Genomic DNA, 15,285 nt, shown 5'->3' on the forward strand with positions numbered 1-15,285 from the left:
ACCTCAGCTCCGGTGCTGCTCCCTGTAAAGACGGGTGGTGTTGGTTGATTTGGGTCGTGGATCTTAGACCAAGTTGCAAACGCTGGCTGCAAACATCTGCAGGTCACCCCCCAGGGAACAGATGCTGCGGATAATCCAGCTCAGCCCCATCAGATTAAAATGTGCGATGAGGGATGGAGGAGAAGTGGCTGGAGAGGAAAGAAGTCATTGGTGACTATTCCCCTCCTCCCTTTTCCACTCGCTGTTCCTACCATCCTCATCCTCCTGGCTTCAGGGTTTAGTCGTACGGTCTCTGATATTTATTAGTTTGTCAGTGCTGGGCATTTTGTTGCTTATCTGATGGCAGTGCTGACAGTCCCGGCTGTGCCACACTCCTTCCTTGGCTTCGCGTACAAAAGCGTGTCTCTCACGTGTGCTGTCCCTGCCATCAACGGGCCAAATTGTCACCTCGCATGGGGGTGAAAGCATCTCTTCCCAAGGGTGATGCTTACGGCCAGCCCCTTGTAAGCACCTGTGCAAACCCTCCTTTCGACAAGGTTTTTGCTGGTATTAAAACCATTGGAACATCCCTGTGGACACCCACAACCTGAGGCTGGCTCCCTAACCTGCTGCCTCAAGACCATCACGGGAGAAGATTGTTCTAGCACGGAATACATGATGAATGTGCCCAGCATGGTACTCCTCCCTTTTCTTACCCAAAGTCCCCATTGTTCCTCTGCCTTAATTCTTCCCCAGTGTCTTTAAATACCAGTGGCCATATCTTGCTGGTGCTGAACATCCTGCCCAGCTGCTCATGCTTTTCTTTGGTTTCTGGATGGGAAAATCAGCCTCCCCGGTGGGGCTGGGACTCCGTGGCATGGCCCCAGTTGTGAATCTGCCATGAAAAACTATCATCTTTTCCCCTATGTCCTGTTAGAGCTGCTTTTTTGGCCTTGGATCTCTCTTGGCCAAAAATGAAAGATCTCTCAGCTCTTGTGAGTTTGCAGGATTTAAGCTTTCCCAGCTGCTGAGATGGCTCCTAGCTTTAAAGGGTCAGGTGTTTTCAGTTCTAACCTTAAGCTGGGCAGGTTTCTATAGCCACTGAAAGCAATGCTGGATGTGTGGGGAGAGCACCTTATTCCACCCCGCTCCTCCCTAAACTCACCATCCCCACTTGGAGAAGCAGCCTTAAATGTTGAGCTTGAGACCCCCCAGCATGGATTTGGGCAGCCCCTCTGTCAGGGGGACCCATCGATGGGGGATTGGCAAGTTTTTGGTACCGCTGGCAATGTTTCAGCCCCGAACCCTGCGCTGGGGGACCGAGGTGGCTCTGCTCTCACTGCATCACCCGTCCCGCTGCCCATGATCACGGGTGAGTCACAAACGTGCAAATTCCATCCCTATAGGGCTGTGACTCATCCCCTCCCTGCTCCCAGATCCTCTCAGGTGACTTAAGCCTGGCTTAGTTGTGGCAGGGTGGGAGGAAACGTGTCCCTGGTGTTAGCTGGTGGAGGAGGACCTCTCTATGCCCAGGGTTTTGGGTTGGGTGCACATGTGCTTCGGGGTGTCACTTTACCAGAGGTGAGCCCTAAAGGGCACGATCCTTCTGAAAATCACCTTCTTTGGGCATGTCAGGTCCTCCTGGGTCACCCTTATGGTGGCAGGTGGGCTACAGGACTCCTTGCTTCCATCTGGGGGTGAAAACACAAAAATAGGAAGAAAGGGGGAAAAGAAAAGTGGAAGAAAAACTTAATGGGGAGTTCGATACCTGCATGACAGGCAGGGATAATATATCTTAGAGTAGTTATCCTGCCCTCAGTGGTGCCTTTCCTGGCCGCCAAGCTCAGGTCCAACGTTGCAGGCTGCGTGCTGCAGGGATGCAGAGAGAGAGCATCATTGCAGAGAGGTTTTCACACCAGCCCGGGAGTGAAGTTTTGTTGGCTGGCTCTGTTGCCAGTTGCATTATCTCCTTTGCCAGGGAATTTAGATTCGTGCCATCGAAAAAAGGCAACAAAACAACTCAGTGGATGCGAAATTGAATAGTAAATTAACAAAGAAAAAAGTGATATTTGCTGCTGTGATACAAATAAGAGGCTGCTCAGCAGGAGAGGGGAGCGGGGCCTGATGTGGGCACAGGAAGAAGTGTAGGCTGTTGATGGTGGGGGCTCACACCCCATTCCCGTGCCTGCCATGAGACACTGGGAAAATGACAGGTCTGCAAATGAGCTGGAGGAGGAACTGCCGGTGGTGGAGAGGTGGGGAAGAGCCAGAGAGAGAGAAATTAGCCCGGAGTTTAATTCATTGTTTCCAAAAGAGCAGTTAATGGATTATGACAAATGTCCTACCGCTCTCCCTTAGTGCTGTGTTAAATGGAAATGGAAAGTCAATTTTCCTAAATGGATTTTAAACGACTGACCTGCGTGTGTTTTTTTTTCCCCGTACTGATTTTCGCTCGGGAGGCAGCTTGGTCATCTTGTTTTATTGACGCATCTGATTTATTTTATGGTTTTTTTTCCTCCTTCCGTCTCGGGATTGTTTGATGCTGTCCGTGCAGCGCTGCTCCTTGCCAAGGGTGACGAAGGGAGTGGGCTCCTTTCTTCCTTGCCAGCTCCGGAGATGTTATCGCAGGGCTGGGAATATTTACTGTTTTCCCGCACACGCTGCAGTGCCTGGAGTTGAGAATCACAGCTCTTGCTGGGGGAAGAGAGGAGGAGGAAAAGCTCGTAACTCTTTTAGATGTTAAAAAGAAAAGCGGCTTTGTGATGTGACCTGACTGCTAGCGAGATGCCCAGAAGCAACAGGTTAAGCAGTCGCATCCTGGCACGTGTGTGTGTTTTATCAGTCCTGTGATACCTGGGTTTAATCTTTATGGGCAAAATGGCTGGGAACGGGTTTGCCATGTGGGATGCTGCAGATGATCCTTGGTGCCTGTCACAGCATCTCCTCAAACCAGGGCTGGGCGTGAGGCTCCCGCTCCGCAGGGATCATGTCTCTGGGTGAGCACTGAGGTCCTTGCCCCTTTGCAAGACTTTTTCTTGGCCTGGCTTGACCTCTTTTTGTAGTTATTGTTGCATTTAGATTGCTTTTGAGAGCAAACAAGCAGGAAGATGCAGCTCACTAGGGCGCTGAACCCCTCTGCTTTCTGAGGTGGGATGATGGGAATCCTGATTGGGTTTTGGGGTGATGTTTTCTGGAGGCAATCACTCACCTGTGTTGGGCTGATGGCGCATGGATGCCCTCGGACACACGGTGTGAATTTTGGGCTTGTCCTATGCTGGGACATGTTTTGGGCTCGGTGATTCTTGTAGGTCCCTTCCTACTCGAGACGTTCTATGATTCGATGGTCCCCATGGGCTGTGCGGGCTCTGATGCTCCGTCTGTCCCATGATGCTGAGATCCAAGCGTGGGCTGGGGGGTGAGATCCTGAAGGTGGCTCCATCAAAGAGCGAGATGTGTGAGTTTTGTGCTGGGTCGTGGTCACCGTTCTCAGCACAAGCCCTGCTCGTTGTGCTCGGAGCATGCCATGCATTCCTCAGGGCTGTGGGGATGGGATGGGATGGGATGGGATGGGATGGGATGGGATGGGATGGGATGGGATGGGATGGGATGGGATGGGATGGGGGACACCAGCCCCCCAGAGCCTCTCTGCGTCCCAATTGCCATCCGTGGACCTGGTTTTGTTTTTGTTTTTTCCTGGTTGTTTCCTCTGGCAAGAACCATCCCTGGAGACATCCCAGGCCAGGCTGGACGGGGTTGTGAGCAACCTGAGCTGGTGAAGATGTCCCTGCTCATGGCAGGGAGTTGGACTAGATGAGCTTTGAAGGTCCCTTCAACCAAAACTAATCTATGATTCTACAGTAGCCCAGGCTTTGGGCTCAGCCTGTGGACAGAGGGGCTGGTACACAGGCAGAACCGGGATGCATGCTGCAGCCTTCTTTTTGCTTTTTTGGAGCATCCTCAGCAGGGGCTGCTGGTGACACCCTCACATGTTGGGTGGTCCTGGGAAAGAAAGGGAGGGATGAAGCGGCACAGGGAGGAGTTGCATCCCCGCTGGGATGGGACTAACGGCACCTCCCGACCCTCTCGCTCCCCTGGCAGGGCTGGAGTACAGCGACGTGCTGCCCGACTCCTTCCCCTCGGCGCCGGCGGAGACCCTCCCTCACTTCCTGCTGGAGCCGCAGGACGCCTACATCGTGAAGAACAAGCCGGTGGAGCTCGTCTGCCGCGCCAACCCCGCCACCCAGATCTACTTCAAGTGCAACGGGGAGTGGGTAAACCAGAACGACCACGTCACCAAGGAGAGCCTGGACGAGGTCACCGGTGAGCAAAGCCACCCCGGCATCCCACCGCCCACCCCTCCCCTCCCTCCTTTCCAGGAGCTTCTGCCCTTTTCTCTCTTGCACATCTGTGCTGGAGGTGATTCTCCTCCAGCAACGCGTCTCTCTGATTACTTTTTGTATCGCTCCCAGGTGACTGCAATCTCTTGAGGTTGCTCTTGTGTGTTTTCCACCTCCTCAGCCCATGTTTCCCTTTCCATATCAGCCATGAATTTTAGCAGAGGAGCTGCCCCTTTCCGGACCACTGATGAAGGCACTATGATGATGGAATGGGCCTCCACAGCCTATAGAGGCTTGGGAAGTCAGCTGGCGTGCTTGCACGCTTACCCCTTAGCAGGATTTGAAGTCGTTAAACGGGATTTGAAAGGCAGCATGTTTAAAACTGATGACAAAAATACCTGATCAAGACATAGGAGTCATTGCCACAAGGGGTGACAAAGGCCAGCAGCTTACTCAGGTTTGCAAAGGGATTAGTTGCTTAATGGGTAATGAGAACATTTGCAGGTGGGGTTTGAAATGTCTTTTAATGGCAGGTGAGCTCTTCCCTGCCTTGGAGGACTAGGCAGCTACTGGTGGCCTGAAATGGGGGGACCGGTGGGTGGTTTAGGCGATTTAGAGAGTGTCTGATTCCATGGGACTGGGTGCTGCAGAGCTACTTACCCCGTGCTTTGAAACATCCCAGCATAAGAATGAGGTGTGGGGATTGGATATATAATGTAATCGAGTGGATTTGCTAAATTTGGGAGGAGGGGAGGAAAACGATCACATTTCTCACATAAGATCCATCCATGCAAATCCCTGAGGGTGCGGCATCCCTGGTCCCCAGAGGGCTTTAAACCAAGGTGGTCTACATGGCTGTGGCTTTGGCCCCAGAGGGCAGGCTGGGCTTAGAGGAGAGACTTTGAACGAGCACAAGTACTTTTACAGAGTCTCCTCTTGTCCATTTTTTTCCCCATCCTTGCCCTTCCCCATCATCTCCTCGGCTCTTCCTCCAGCACTAGCCATGAGCCGGTCCTTCCTTGGGCGCATCTCTGAACCCGTTCTGCAAAGGGAAGATAAGTTCTTCTCCTTGTGGCTTTCTGAGCCTTTCCGAAACCTGCTTCATCGGTTCCCAGGGTGGTTTTGTTCCAGAGGACCTCTTTGTGAAGCACAACCAAAAACGCCCCAGCAGGCTATCCCCTTGTTTCTCTGGAAGCCGTTAGGAGCATCATCAGCACCATTTCTTTCAGGCTGCATCTCCACCTCCCAGCTCTCACCGAGGCCAGATTGGAAACCCTCACTGCTCCAGGGTGAAGTCAGTGCCGATTAGTGACCCAGCAGCCATCGCCCAGGGGTTATTGATTTATTTATAACGTGTGGCTGCGCTGGGTCGAGCCAAAGGTTTGCATGCCCGGCTTACAGTGGTGGTGGGTGCTCGGGGGAAGAGCATTGAACCGGGACGAGGATGGAGCTATGGACCCTTCTCTGCCACTCTCCCAGCTCCCTACAGTCTGTGATTCGGGACTGGTGGCGATGTCTTAGCAGTGTGGTCCAGCTCCAGATGGATTCTGCCCCTGTTAATGTGTCTAAGTGCTGTTAGGACTCATTTCTTCTCTGGATCATCCCAGCATCCTGTAGCAGGGAGTTTCATGGTTTAGGGATGTGCAGTGTGGAAAAACCACTATATTTCTGACACTACTGCTTGATCCACCTCTTGGGTGAATACTCCTTACCAAATATCCTGCCTCACACAACTCTTGAGCAAAACAGGCTGGAGAAAACACAGTAGAAAGGAGCAGAAAGTTTATGCAGTGTGAGCATACCCTGTTTCTCAGAGGGAAATTTTGGGGGAGGGGGGACTCATCCCATAGTGGGGATTCATTTGCTCTGGGCCAGCATCTCCCTTTCAGATCCCAGTCTGCAGATGCAGAACGTGTGCCAGCAATTTGGGGAGGAAACGGTGCGCATCTTCTTCACCCAGGCTTCAAAAATGGTATTGCCGCTATCAGCGAACACACCGCCAATCCCTTCGGTGTGGAGGTGACGCCGTGCATGTAAAACTCCTCCAGCGTGAGCATATCTGCCCAAGAAAAAGGGAGTTGGAACGAAAATGGTTTGCTGTGATAAAAAACAATCTGCATTTGCAGTGCCTGTCATTCGTAGGGAAAGCTGCTGCAAAGGGCATGGCCACGATGGGTTAACATGCTAAGGCGTTTGTAGTTTAAGTATCTTGGGTTAAAAGCTTGGAAGAAGGGACCTTTAAAAAAAAAAAAAAATTAAAAAAAAAAGCAAACTTTTAAGATGACGTGTGGTGAATGAGCCGGGCTCGGTAATTCTCTGACTGCCTCTGATCCAAACCATTTCATGCGGAAGAAAGCAAAAATAGGCCAAGTCAGAAAGGATAATTCAGCCGGACGAGAAGGGGCGGTTGGTAAGAGCGGCTGTGGTTGGATTCCTGTAAGCCCTTTAAACAGTCAATTCTGTGAGCTGTAAGCTCAGCCTACAGCTTTGGGGAATCTTTGTTTTCAGGGTTTACAGGGCATCTACAGAATGCAGAACTTTCCCGGGCTTTCCAGAGACACGAGTTGATTTTTGAGCCACCGCTGTCCTGGCTCCTTGTAAATCCCTTGTTTTGCCAAAAGTGCTCAGCCCGAATGCCTTTTTTCTTTTTCCCCCTCCTTAATAGTGGCAAAATAAATTGCATTTCCTTGGTGCCCGTTTGTCAGCTGTTCCACAGGAAAGTGTCAGAAAGACAGTAATTGCTCCTCACAGCGCTGGGATCCAGGTAACAAAATTACAGCTGGGGAATTTGCGGCTCCCTATTGCCATTAACTTGAGGCCTTTTTATAAATAGAAGCTGTAAAAAAAGGGGCAGGTATTGCTGAAAATAAGGAAAAATAAGTCCCGAGTCCCTCCTGCCCTTGGCGATGGTCACACCACGAGGGGTTGATGCTTCAGGTGAGACATAGCATCCTGTGGTCCAGGGGACCGTGTCCTGGACATGGCGGTACTACCTTTGTCATCGCATCCCTGCCATGGCCAGGGTGTCCTGGCAGACTTTGTGGAGGCATGTAATACTTTTTGGACTCAGTGGGCATGAAACACCATCGTCTTTGGGTGATATTCCTCAAGATCTCTTATTTATCATGTTATATTTGTATTTAAACGGCGGCTGACAGAGATGGCTTTTCCCTCCAGCAGCGCCTTGGAGGCGTCTGTCAAACCTGGTGGGTGGAGAGGGGTCTGGGCGGGGATGGGGATGTTGGTGTTGGAGGGGCTTATGGAGGAGGGTGATGCCTCCTGAAACAGTTAAGGTGTCCTGGTCCTGTACAAGACTCCTCCACATGAGCTGCGTCCCTGGTTTCAGGTCCAAGTCACCATCTGGAAAGAGCAGTCTCCATGATTTGCGGAGGTGACAAACTCAGATGCCTCCAAGATGCCTCCAAGGCACTGTTTCTATCCTCCAGCTTTGTGCACCCAGCAGCCCTCCTCTCGGGTGCTGCCTCAGTTTCCCTCCTGCCGAGCTGACGCTGTCCCTCTGTCCCCTTCCAGGGCTGCTGGTGCGGGAGGTGCAGATCGAGGTGTCCCGGCAGCAGGTGGAGGAGCTCTTTGGCTTAGAAGATTACTGGTGCCAGTGCGTGGCCTGGAGCTCAGCGGGCACCACGAAGAGCCGCCGTGCGTACGTCCGTATTGCATGTAAGTGCCTGGTACGCAACGTATTGGCTGAGACACAACCCTTCCATCTCCAAAAGTTGGTGAAACAGTGCTGTTTTGATCAGTTGGAGGTGACCCATCCTTGTCCTGATCTTATCTCCCCATCCCAGCTCTGGCTTTGCGTCTGAGTGGGCATCGTCCTGACCAGCCTGGGTTAAATCCACATTGGCCGTCAGTGTGCGCAGCTCTTCCTGCTGCTTTATTTTCATTAGTAACCCGACGGTGAGCACCTTGCATGCTTTGCCTGAATCAGCGACTCTGTGTCCCTGGAGTCCCCGCTGTCATATGTCACCTCTCTAAGCTGCTGTTTGCGGGTGTCAGCCTGATTAAGGACGAGTTAATCAGGCTGTTACCCAGCTGAATTTGCTCTCTTACAAATGACATGGCAAAGCTACAGGAGAAGGGCCAGGCTTCCCTAGTCATAAACAGATTTTGCTATTAGAAGGCTAATAATCCAGCACGTTATCCAAAACAGAGGTGGCTGGTGTATCAGCTACGCTGCCGAAGGATTTGCTCTGAAGAGGGAAAAATATTACAGGGCACAGGGCTGGCTACTGAGGGAGCCCTCTTGTCCAGCCAAGGGTTTGGTGTTTCATGGAGCCAAGCAGATGAGCTGAGCTGGTGGGAGCTGCAGCTGTAGAGATCTGGGTGCCGTAGCAGAGGATTCCAGCACCATCTAGTGATGCTTCTGCTCCTTTCAAGGCTCTGCAGTGGGATCCTGCCGTGTCCCCAGATCACTGGGGGCTCTACTGGGCTTCTGGCCTCTCCCCCTTCACCTAAAGCACCAGTAGCCCCTTGCTCAGCCAGCCTGGCTTTCCCACAGTGGCCGTTCCCCATTTTGAAACTGGGGTGCAATAGGCAGGTTTCCAGCAAGTCTTGGGACGTGGCTCAGCCAGGAGCAGCAGAGCCAAACAACAAGCCACTGGAGCCCTGAAATTTGCAGATTTGCTTTGGTGGGACCCAAGTGGTTGTATAAATCTTGTTTTTCGAAGAACGGTCGTGGTTTAGAGAGCCCAGAGGGGGAGAGAAGTTATGGTGAAGCTGAAGTTTAGCCCCAAAAGGAAAAGACAGGTGGGGGTGTAAGCTTGTAAGTGCGTGAAGGAGGAAAGGCATCGACCTCAGGCACCACGTGCTGTCCTGAATCCCCCCTGGGAAGATGCTTATTCAGCTCCTTCCTTCTGGGACATGTTTTGCTCCAGCTGTGCTGTACCAGAGGCATTTCGCTACTTGTGTGCTCCTGGTATCTAGGTGATGCTCTCTCCCCTCCAAGGTTTTGCAGGTTGCCCTGTTTCCACAGCAATTTAGTAACCCCAGGGTATTCCTTCTCCCTCCAGACCTACGGAAGAACTTTGACCAGGAACCACTGGGCAAGGAGGTCCCGCTGGAGCAGGAGGTGCTGCTGCAGTGCCGCCCGCCCGAGGGGGTGCCGCAAGCAGAGGTGAGCAGGTTGGCACCCAAAGAAAAGGGACATCTCCTCATGGAGGTCTGCATCCATAGCTGGAGAGAGATGGGGCATGTCCCATCAGATAGCTTGTAGCTGTGGTGGGTGGCCTCACATCAAGGCTCTCAGCTTTCATTATTCAGCAGAATTGTTTGGTTTGGGCAGTGCATCTGTAATTGTGACATCTAATGACACACGTAACCTTTGCACCTTCTCTACACCCCTCTCCCATGCTTCCTGATGTGCCATTAACCTGTCAGAGTGACAATCTAATGAGGAAGCACCCAATGACTTGTCTGAAGGGGAGCAGTGACAAGGGAGAGCCAAGGGTTGGAAAACTCAGTATGGATGGGTTTCCCTAGCCTAGTAGCGATGCTTTCCTTCCCCACGGCTCTTGAGAGCTCCCATGGTAACCACAATCTCCCATCCTCGGCCAGAACAGCGGTAACATGTCCCGGTCAGGCCTGGTTTGGCCCAAATAAATGCGGTCGGGGGCAAGATTGACCACCAAAGGTTGTGATGCTGAGGATGCTGGTGGTCCCGGTAACGAAGATGGGGAAGGCTTTGGGGCAGGCCATGGGCTGGTCTGGGGCTGTTGTTCTCCATCAGGGCTGATTAATCCAGCCCCTCCAACCTGGTGTTTGTCCTTGCTTGTGCCCGCACCCACACTTAGTGCCAGTATTGACTCACACTCTTCCCAAGCAGCCTAGTTAAGCAGTTGTGTCCTAGCTTAGCTTTGGAAGGTCCTTGGAATCCCTCATGGTGGGGAGCACATGGAATGGGCATTTCCACCAAAACCCATGATGTGCTTTTCCTGGCTGAGCATTCAGTTCTTGTTCAGCTTAATCACCGTCCTACCCCATCCCTTCCTTTGCATTACTAGGTGGAGTGGCTGAGGAACGAGGATGTCATTGATCCCACCCAGGACACCAACTTCCTGATCACCATCGATCACAACCTCATCATCAAGCAAGCTCGGCTCTTGGACACTGCTAATTACACTTGCATGGCCAAGAACATTGTGGCCAAGCGCAGGAGCACCACAGCTGCTGTCATCGTCTACGGTACCAGCCTTTGCTCTTGGGGAGGGGACCTGTGCTGCTGGTTGTGTTTCCAAGACATGGGGAAATACAGGCACTTTCTGGGAGTGGTAGGAGTGAACCCCACCAGGGCATCACATTAAACTGGGTGTAATACCCCATGTCTGCTTGCACAGGCTGTTAGGAGAGGTTGTTATGTGTTGGTAATTGCAGACCTTCTCGATTGGCTACAAAGGTGGCTGGATGTTGGATGCAGCTGAGTTGCTTTGACTTTCAAGGCAGCTGAAAAGCTGTGTTTGGCTGAACTTTGCTAAGAAACCAAACATCTGCTGTGGCCAGGCGCAAAAATATTTGCAAAGTGGAAAAAGGACCAAAGTGAGCTTGAGCACCTTGTGTATATGGAGTGCATGGCACGAGAAGGAGTCTTGTAATGTGCTTTTCTGGAGGGAGAGCTGTTCTAGGGTGTCACAGATGACCTGGTGAGCCCTAGGCTAAGCTTCTGTCCCTGCTGAAACGGGCTCCGTTGATGTGTTAACGCTGTGCATCTTCTCTTGCAGTGAACGGTGGCTGGTCCACCTGGTCCGAGTGGTCTCCTTGCAACAACCGCTGTGGCCGGGGCTGGCAGAAGCGCACCCGGACATGCACCAACCCTGCGCCACTCAACGGTGGTTCCTTCTGTGATGGGCAGCCTTTCCAGAAGATCACCTGCACCACCCTCTGCCCAGGTAAGGGGGGATTCAGAAACCTTGCCCACACTGCTTTTCCCCCAAAGTGCATGGTCCGACTGATCTCCTGGTGCTCCCCAAGGAGACAGGGGCTCGGGAGATCAGTGTGAAGCATCTTCCAGTCTGCCAAGACCTAAAAGAAGCATAGAATGAGTCCAGCCATTAACCCAACACTGGCACTAAACCATGTCCCAAGAACCTCATCCACATGTCTTTTAAACCCCTCCAGGGATGGTGACTCCACCACTGCCCTGGGCAGCCTGTTCCAATGCCCCACAGCCCTTCCCGTTAAGAATTTTTTCCTAATGTCCAATCTGAACCTCCCCTGGTGCAACTTAAGGCCATTTCCTCTTGTCCTGTCCAATAACCTCCATGCTCCAACCTCCTTTCAGGCAGTTGTAGACAGCGATAAGATCTCCCCTCAGCTCCTGTTCTCCAGCTGAATCCCCCAGGTCCCTCAGCTGCTCCCATCACACTTGTGCTCCAGCCCCTTCCCCAGCTCCATTCCCTTCTCTGAACTCACTCCAGCACCTCAATCTCTTTTTTGTCTTGGGTGGCCCAAAACTGACCCAAGGACTCAAGCTGGAGATCACAGAATCATAGAATAGTTTGCACTGGAAGGGACGTTCAGAGGTCATCTAGTCCAACCCCCGATGTCTGAAGAGATACAACAGGGCTGGGTTTGCTTAGATAATGCTCTGGAAGCCCTGAAATGGGCATGGGCAGCTTTCTGCTGCCAGAGACATGCCAACACTGGTGCACGAGCCCCGAAATGCGTGCCGAGGGGGGTACCGACTTACCTTGTGTTTGGTGGCCTGCAGTGGACGGCGCCTGGACAGAGTGGAGCAAGTGGTCGGCGTGCAGCACGGAATGCACCCACTGGCGCAGCCGCGAGTGCGCCGCCCCGGCGCCCCGCAACGGTGGCAAGGACTGCAGCGGGGTGCTGCTCGACTCCAAAAACTGCACCGACGGGCTCTGCCTCCAGAGTGAGTACAGGGACAAGTGGGCAGGGACCGGTGGCAGAGGTATCACTGGGAGCTATGGTGCTCTCGCACTTGGCCACACTGCTGTTGGCTGTGCCACCAAGTCGGGCAGCAGCGCTGCTGGCACCTCATTTCTAAATTCTGTATTTAATGAGGTTTTTATAACCAGACTCAGCCTTTCCAAAGCTAATTCTCAGCAGAAATAAAAGCTTGGAGAGTATTTTGGTGGGATCTACGTGTCCCACCAAGCCTTCTGAAGCGGTGCGGGGCTTGAGGTTCCTGCTGAATAAAGCTGGTTGTGGTTAGTGGGGTAAGCCGGGGGGTGTCTCAGCCTCACCATGCAAGTATCTGGCCTGGATCATTGCTTGATAGGAGCCCTGGAGCACCAGCTATGAAGAAACCAATAGTAATAATCAAAATAATGGTGTGGGTATGCTATGAATGGGCACGGTGAAGGCTGAGCAGCCGATGCTGCCACCTGCTTCTGTGTGACACTGCTGTCCCCTTTAATGCTGCTGCAGCCAGAAATGCCCAAAATTCCGGTTAGCTGGGGACATGTGCCCCAGGGGTTGTCTGCACATGGGGACATTCTTGTTGCCATGCATCTCCCTGGCTTTTTGCACGGTCTAGGGAACAATGCTGCTCTTCTGTCCCTCCCCACGATGCTCTGGCTTCCCCCCTCCCCAGCTTTTGTTTCATCTCATCGTCATCCCACCATCACCACCTTCACCTTTTGTTTTTCTAACTTTTTTTTCCTAACAGATAAAAGAGTTCTAAGCGAACCCAAAAGCCACCGTAAGTGCTCATTTCATGGCCATTTTGTTTCTTTGCAAGGCGTTTGCTTTGGTTTCGTTCTGTTGCATCCATGGCAGGGCTCCACGGCAGCTGGGTTAGGACAGGGTGGGGAGAGGGAGCAGCCAAAACCCACCCCGAAACTCATGTGTATATTAAATCACATGCTCCGCTTCCAGCTATAAATACAACCTGCTTTTGTGCTCCTGTCCCCCTTCTGCTGCCTGCAGTTCTTGGGTGCACCATGATGCAGCTGGTGTCACCCCATCACACCTACTCCAGGCATCATCACCCACCCCACAAGGACTCTCTTCCTTGAATTTTGGGTCCCAGAAGACATCAGGGTTCCTGTTTCTGACATCCAGAGCAGGGGGACTTGGGGACAAGGTGACACCTCCCCGAAATGACATAGACCTAATGTAGTTGAGATCACCAGGCCTAGGACAGGGCTTTACTCCAACGCAAAACCATAGAAACCAAGAGATCGCTCTTCATCCCTCTCCTCCCTGGTCAGGTGTACCCGAAATACACACAGCTTTTAAAGATCAAGAGCCAGGGAAGGGAAGATGGGGAAGCTGAGGGGTGTCTGTGTAGGTAAAGTGACAACCTTCCTGGATGGGCACATATATATGAGATGCATGGATAGGCATTATGTTTACTCCTCAGGGTTGTCTCTGTTAGGATGTGAGGGTTGATAACTTCATGGATCTGAGCTATAGAAACCTAATGCTTCTCGGCTTCCTGGTGCTCACATAAAGTTTACAGGAGCCATGCCAAGGTGTCCTCCAAAGGTTTGAGGGGTTAACCTCCATCTTATTCTCTGGCATTGCTCTGCTTTCTGGACCACTCTTAGAAAACACCCTCCATCCTCCTGCCCCAGCCTTTCCAGCAGGCCCGGTACACATCTTCCCCTTCGTGCCCGTGTCCTGAGGTAGTGGTGGGGTTGTGGAGCACCGTTACGTCTTGCTGTGCATATCTAATGCTCCTTTTTTTTGCCTCCATTTCTTTAATTCCTCCCAGTGCTGGAGGCCACAGGCGATGTGGCCCTATACGCCGGGCTGGTGGTGGCCATTTTTGTGTTCATTGTGATCCTCATGGCCGTGGGGGTGGTGGTGTACCGGAGGAGACGCCGCGATTTTGACACAGACATCACGGACTCATCAGCCGCTCTGACCGGAGGCTTCCACCCTGTCAACTTCAAGACCTCCCGGCATGGTAAGAGCCATAGCCCATGGAGGTTCTGCTCGCCAGCTTGAGTCCAGGCAGAAAGAAAGTCAAGCTGCAAATCGCAGTGGGAAACGAGTAGATCCCCAGCTCAAATTTTTTGGGGGAATACGCTGATTTTTGGAGGCTGTGAGCTCCATGGAGGTGATCAGGTGCTGATGGTGGGGGTCAGGGCAAAGTGGGAATTTGCTGTAGGATGCTGCTTCTCACTGAGTCGTGATGCTGAGTAGTTCCCTTCCAAGTGCCTGGTGGAAGGTGGACAGATGTAGCCCAACACTGTGTGCCTTGTGACTCCTCCATCCCTTGCTGGGCAAGGAGGCCTTCTCACGGGTGTATCTTCCAGTTTCTTCTGCCATCTTCATCCCACCCGTGTTTCTTCCTCCCGCAGACAACCCCCAGCTGCTGCACCCCTCGATGCAGCCGGACCTGACAGCCAGTGCTGGGGTGTACCGTGGCCCCATGTACGCCCTGCAGGACTCTTCCGACAAGATCCCTATGACCAACTCCCCCCTTCTCGACCCTCTCCCCAACCTCAAGATCAAGGTGTACAACTCCTCCACCACCTCCTCCTCGCCGGGGCTCCACGATGGAACAGACCTTCTTGGCGGGGTCCCCACCACTGGCACCTACCCAGGGGACAACACCAGGGACGGCCACTTTGCGAATGTGCGGAGCAAAGGCCTGGGCTCCCAGCACCTCCTCAGCTTGCCCCGGGAGCACAGCTACAGTGCCAGCGGCACGTTTGGCTACCTGGGCGGGCGGCTCACCATCCCAGGCACTGGTAAGCTCTGGGCTGGGGAGGAGGGTTTGTTGGGCTGCTGAATGGTCGAGGACTTGCTCTTGTCCTGGCAGACTTGCTCACCATGAGCAGCCTTTTGCTAGCCCAAAGGTGGCTCAGGGGAGGAAGGCAGCAAGCTGTTCCTAAACCAGTCTTCTCAGGCTGGAGGTCACAATCCCCTGGGACTTTCCTGGCTTGCCCTGCTGTCATTTCAGGGCCAGTGTCTTGCAAAAGGATCCAACCCACAGTTTGCAGTGGTGTGGCTCCTCTCTGCAAGCGGTGCAGCTGAGGAA

At 52.8% G+C, this 15,285-nt stretch overlaps 1 protein-coding gene across 2 annotated transcripts in view; it reads left to right on the forward strand.

Moving 5' to 3' along the window:
* Positions 1-15,285, forward strand: part of UNC5B (unc-5 netrin receptor B) — a 52,208-nt gene that overhangs the window by 30,607 nt on the left and 6,316 nt on the right. The window contains exons 2-10 of one of the 2 annotated variants that reach the window (XM_065843500.2): positions 4,078-4,299; positions 7,848-7,991; positions 9,344-9,447; positions 10,334-10,514; positions 11,048-11,215; positions 12,037-12,201; positions 12,961-12,993; positions 14,011-14,205; positions 14,603-14,995. In XM_065843500.2, the coding sequence (XP_065699572.1) occupies positions 4,078-4,299; positions 7,848-7,991; positions 9,344-9,447; positions 10,334-10,514; positions 11,048-11,215; positions 12,037-12,201; positions 12,961-12,993; positions 14,011-14,205; positions 14,603-14,995 (1,605 nt within the window). The remainder of the gene's footprint in view (positions 1-4,077; positions 4,300-7,847; positions 7,992-9,343; positions 9,448-10,333; positions 10,515-11,047; positions 11,216-12,036; positions 12,202-12,960; positions 12,994-14,010; positions 14,206-14,602; positions 14,996-15,285) is intronic. The other variant, XM_065843501.2, reaches the window with a different exon arrangement.

Source organism: Patagioenas fasciata, chromosome 8 (genome assembly GCF_037038585.1).
Source record: "Patagioenas fasciata isolate bPatFas1 chromosome 8, bPatFas1.hap1, whole genome shotgun sequence".
Lineage (NCBI taxonomy): Eukaryota > Metazoa > Chordata > Aves > Columbiformes > Columbidae > Patagioenas > Patagioenas fasciata.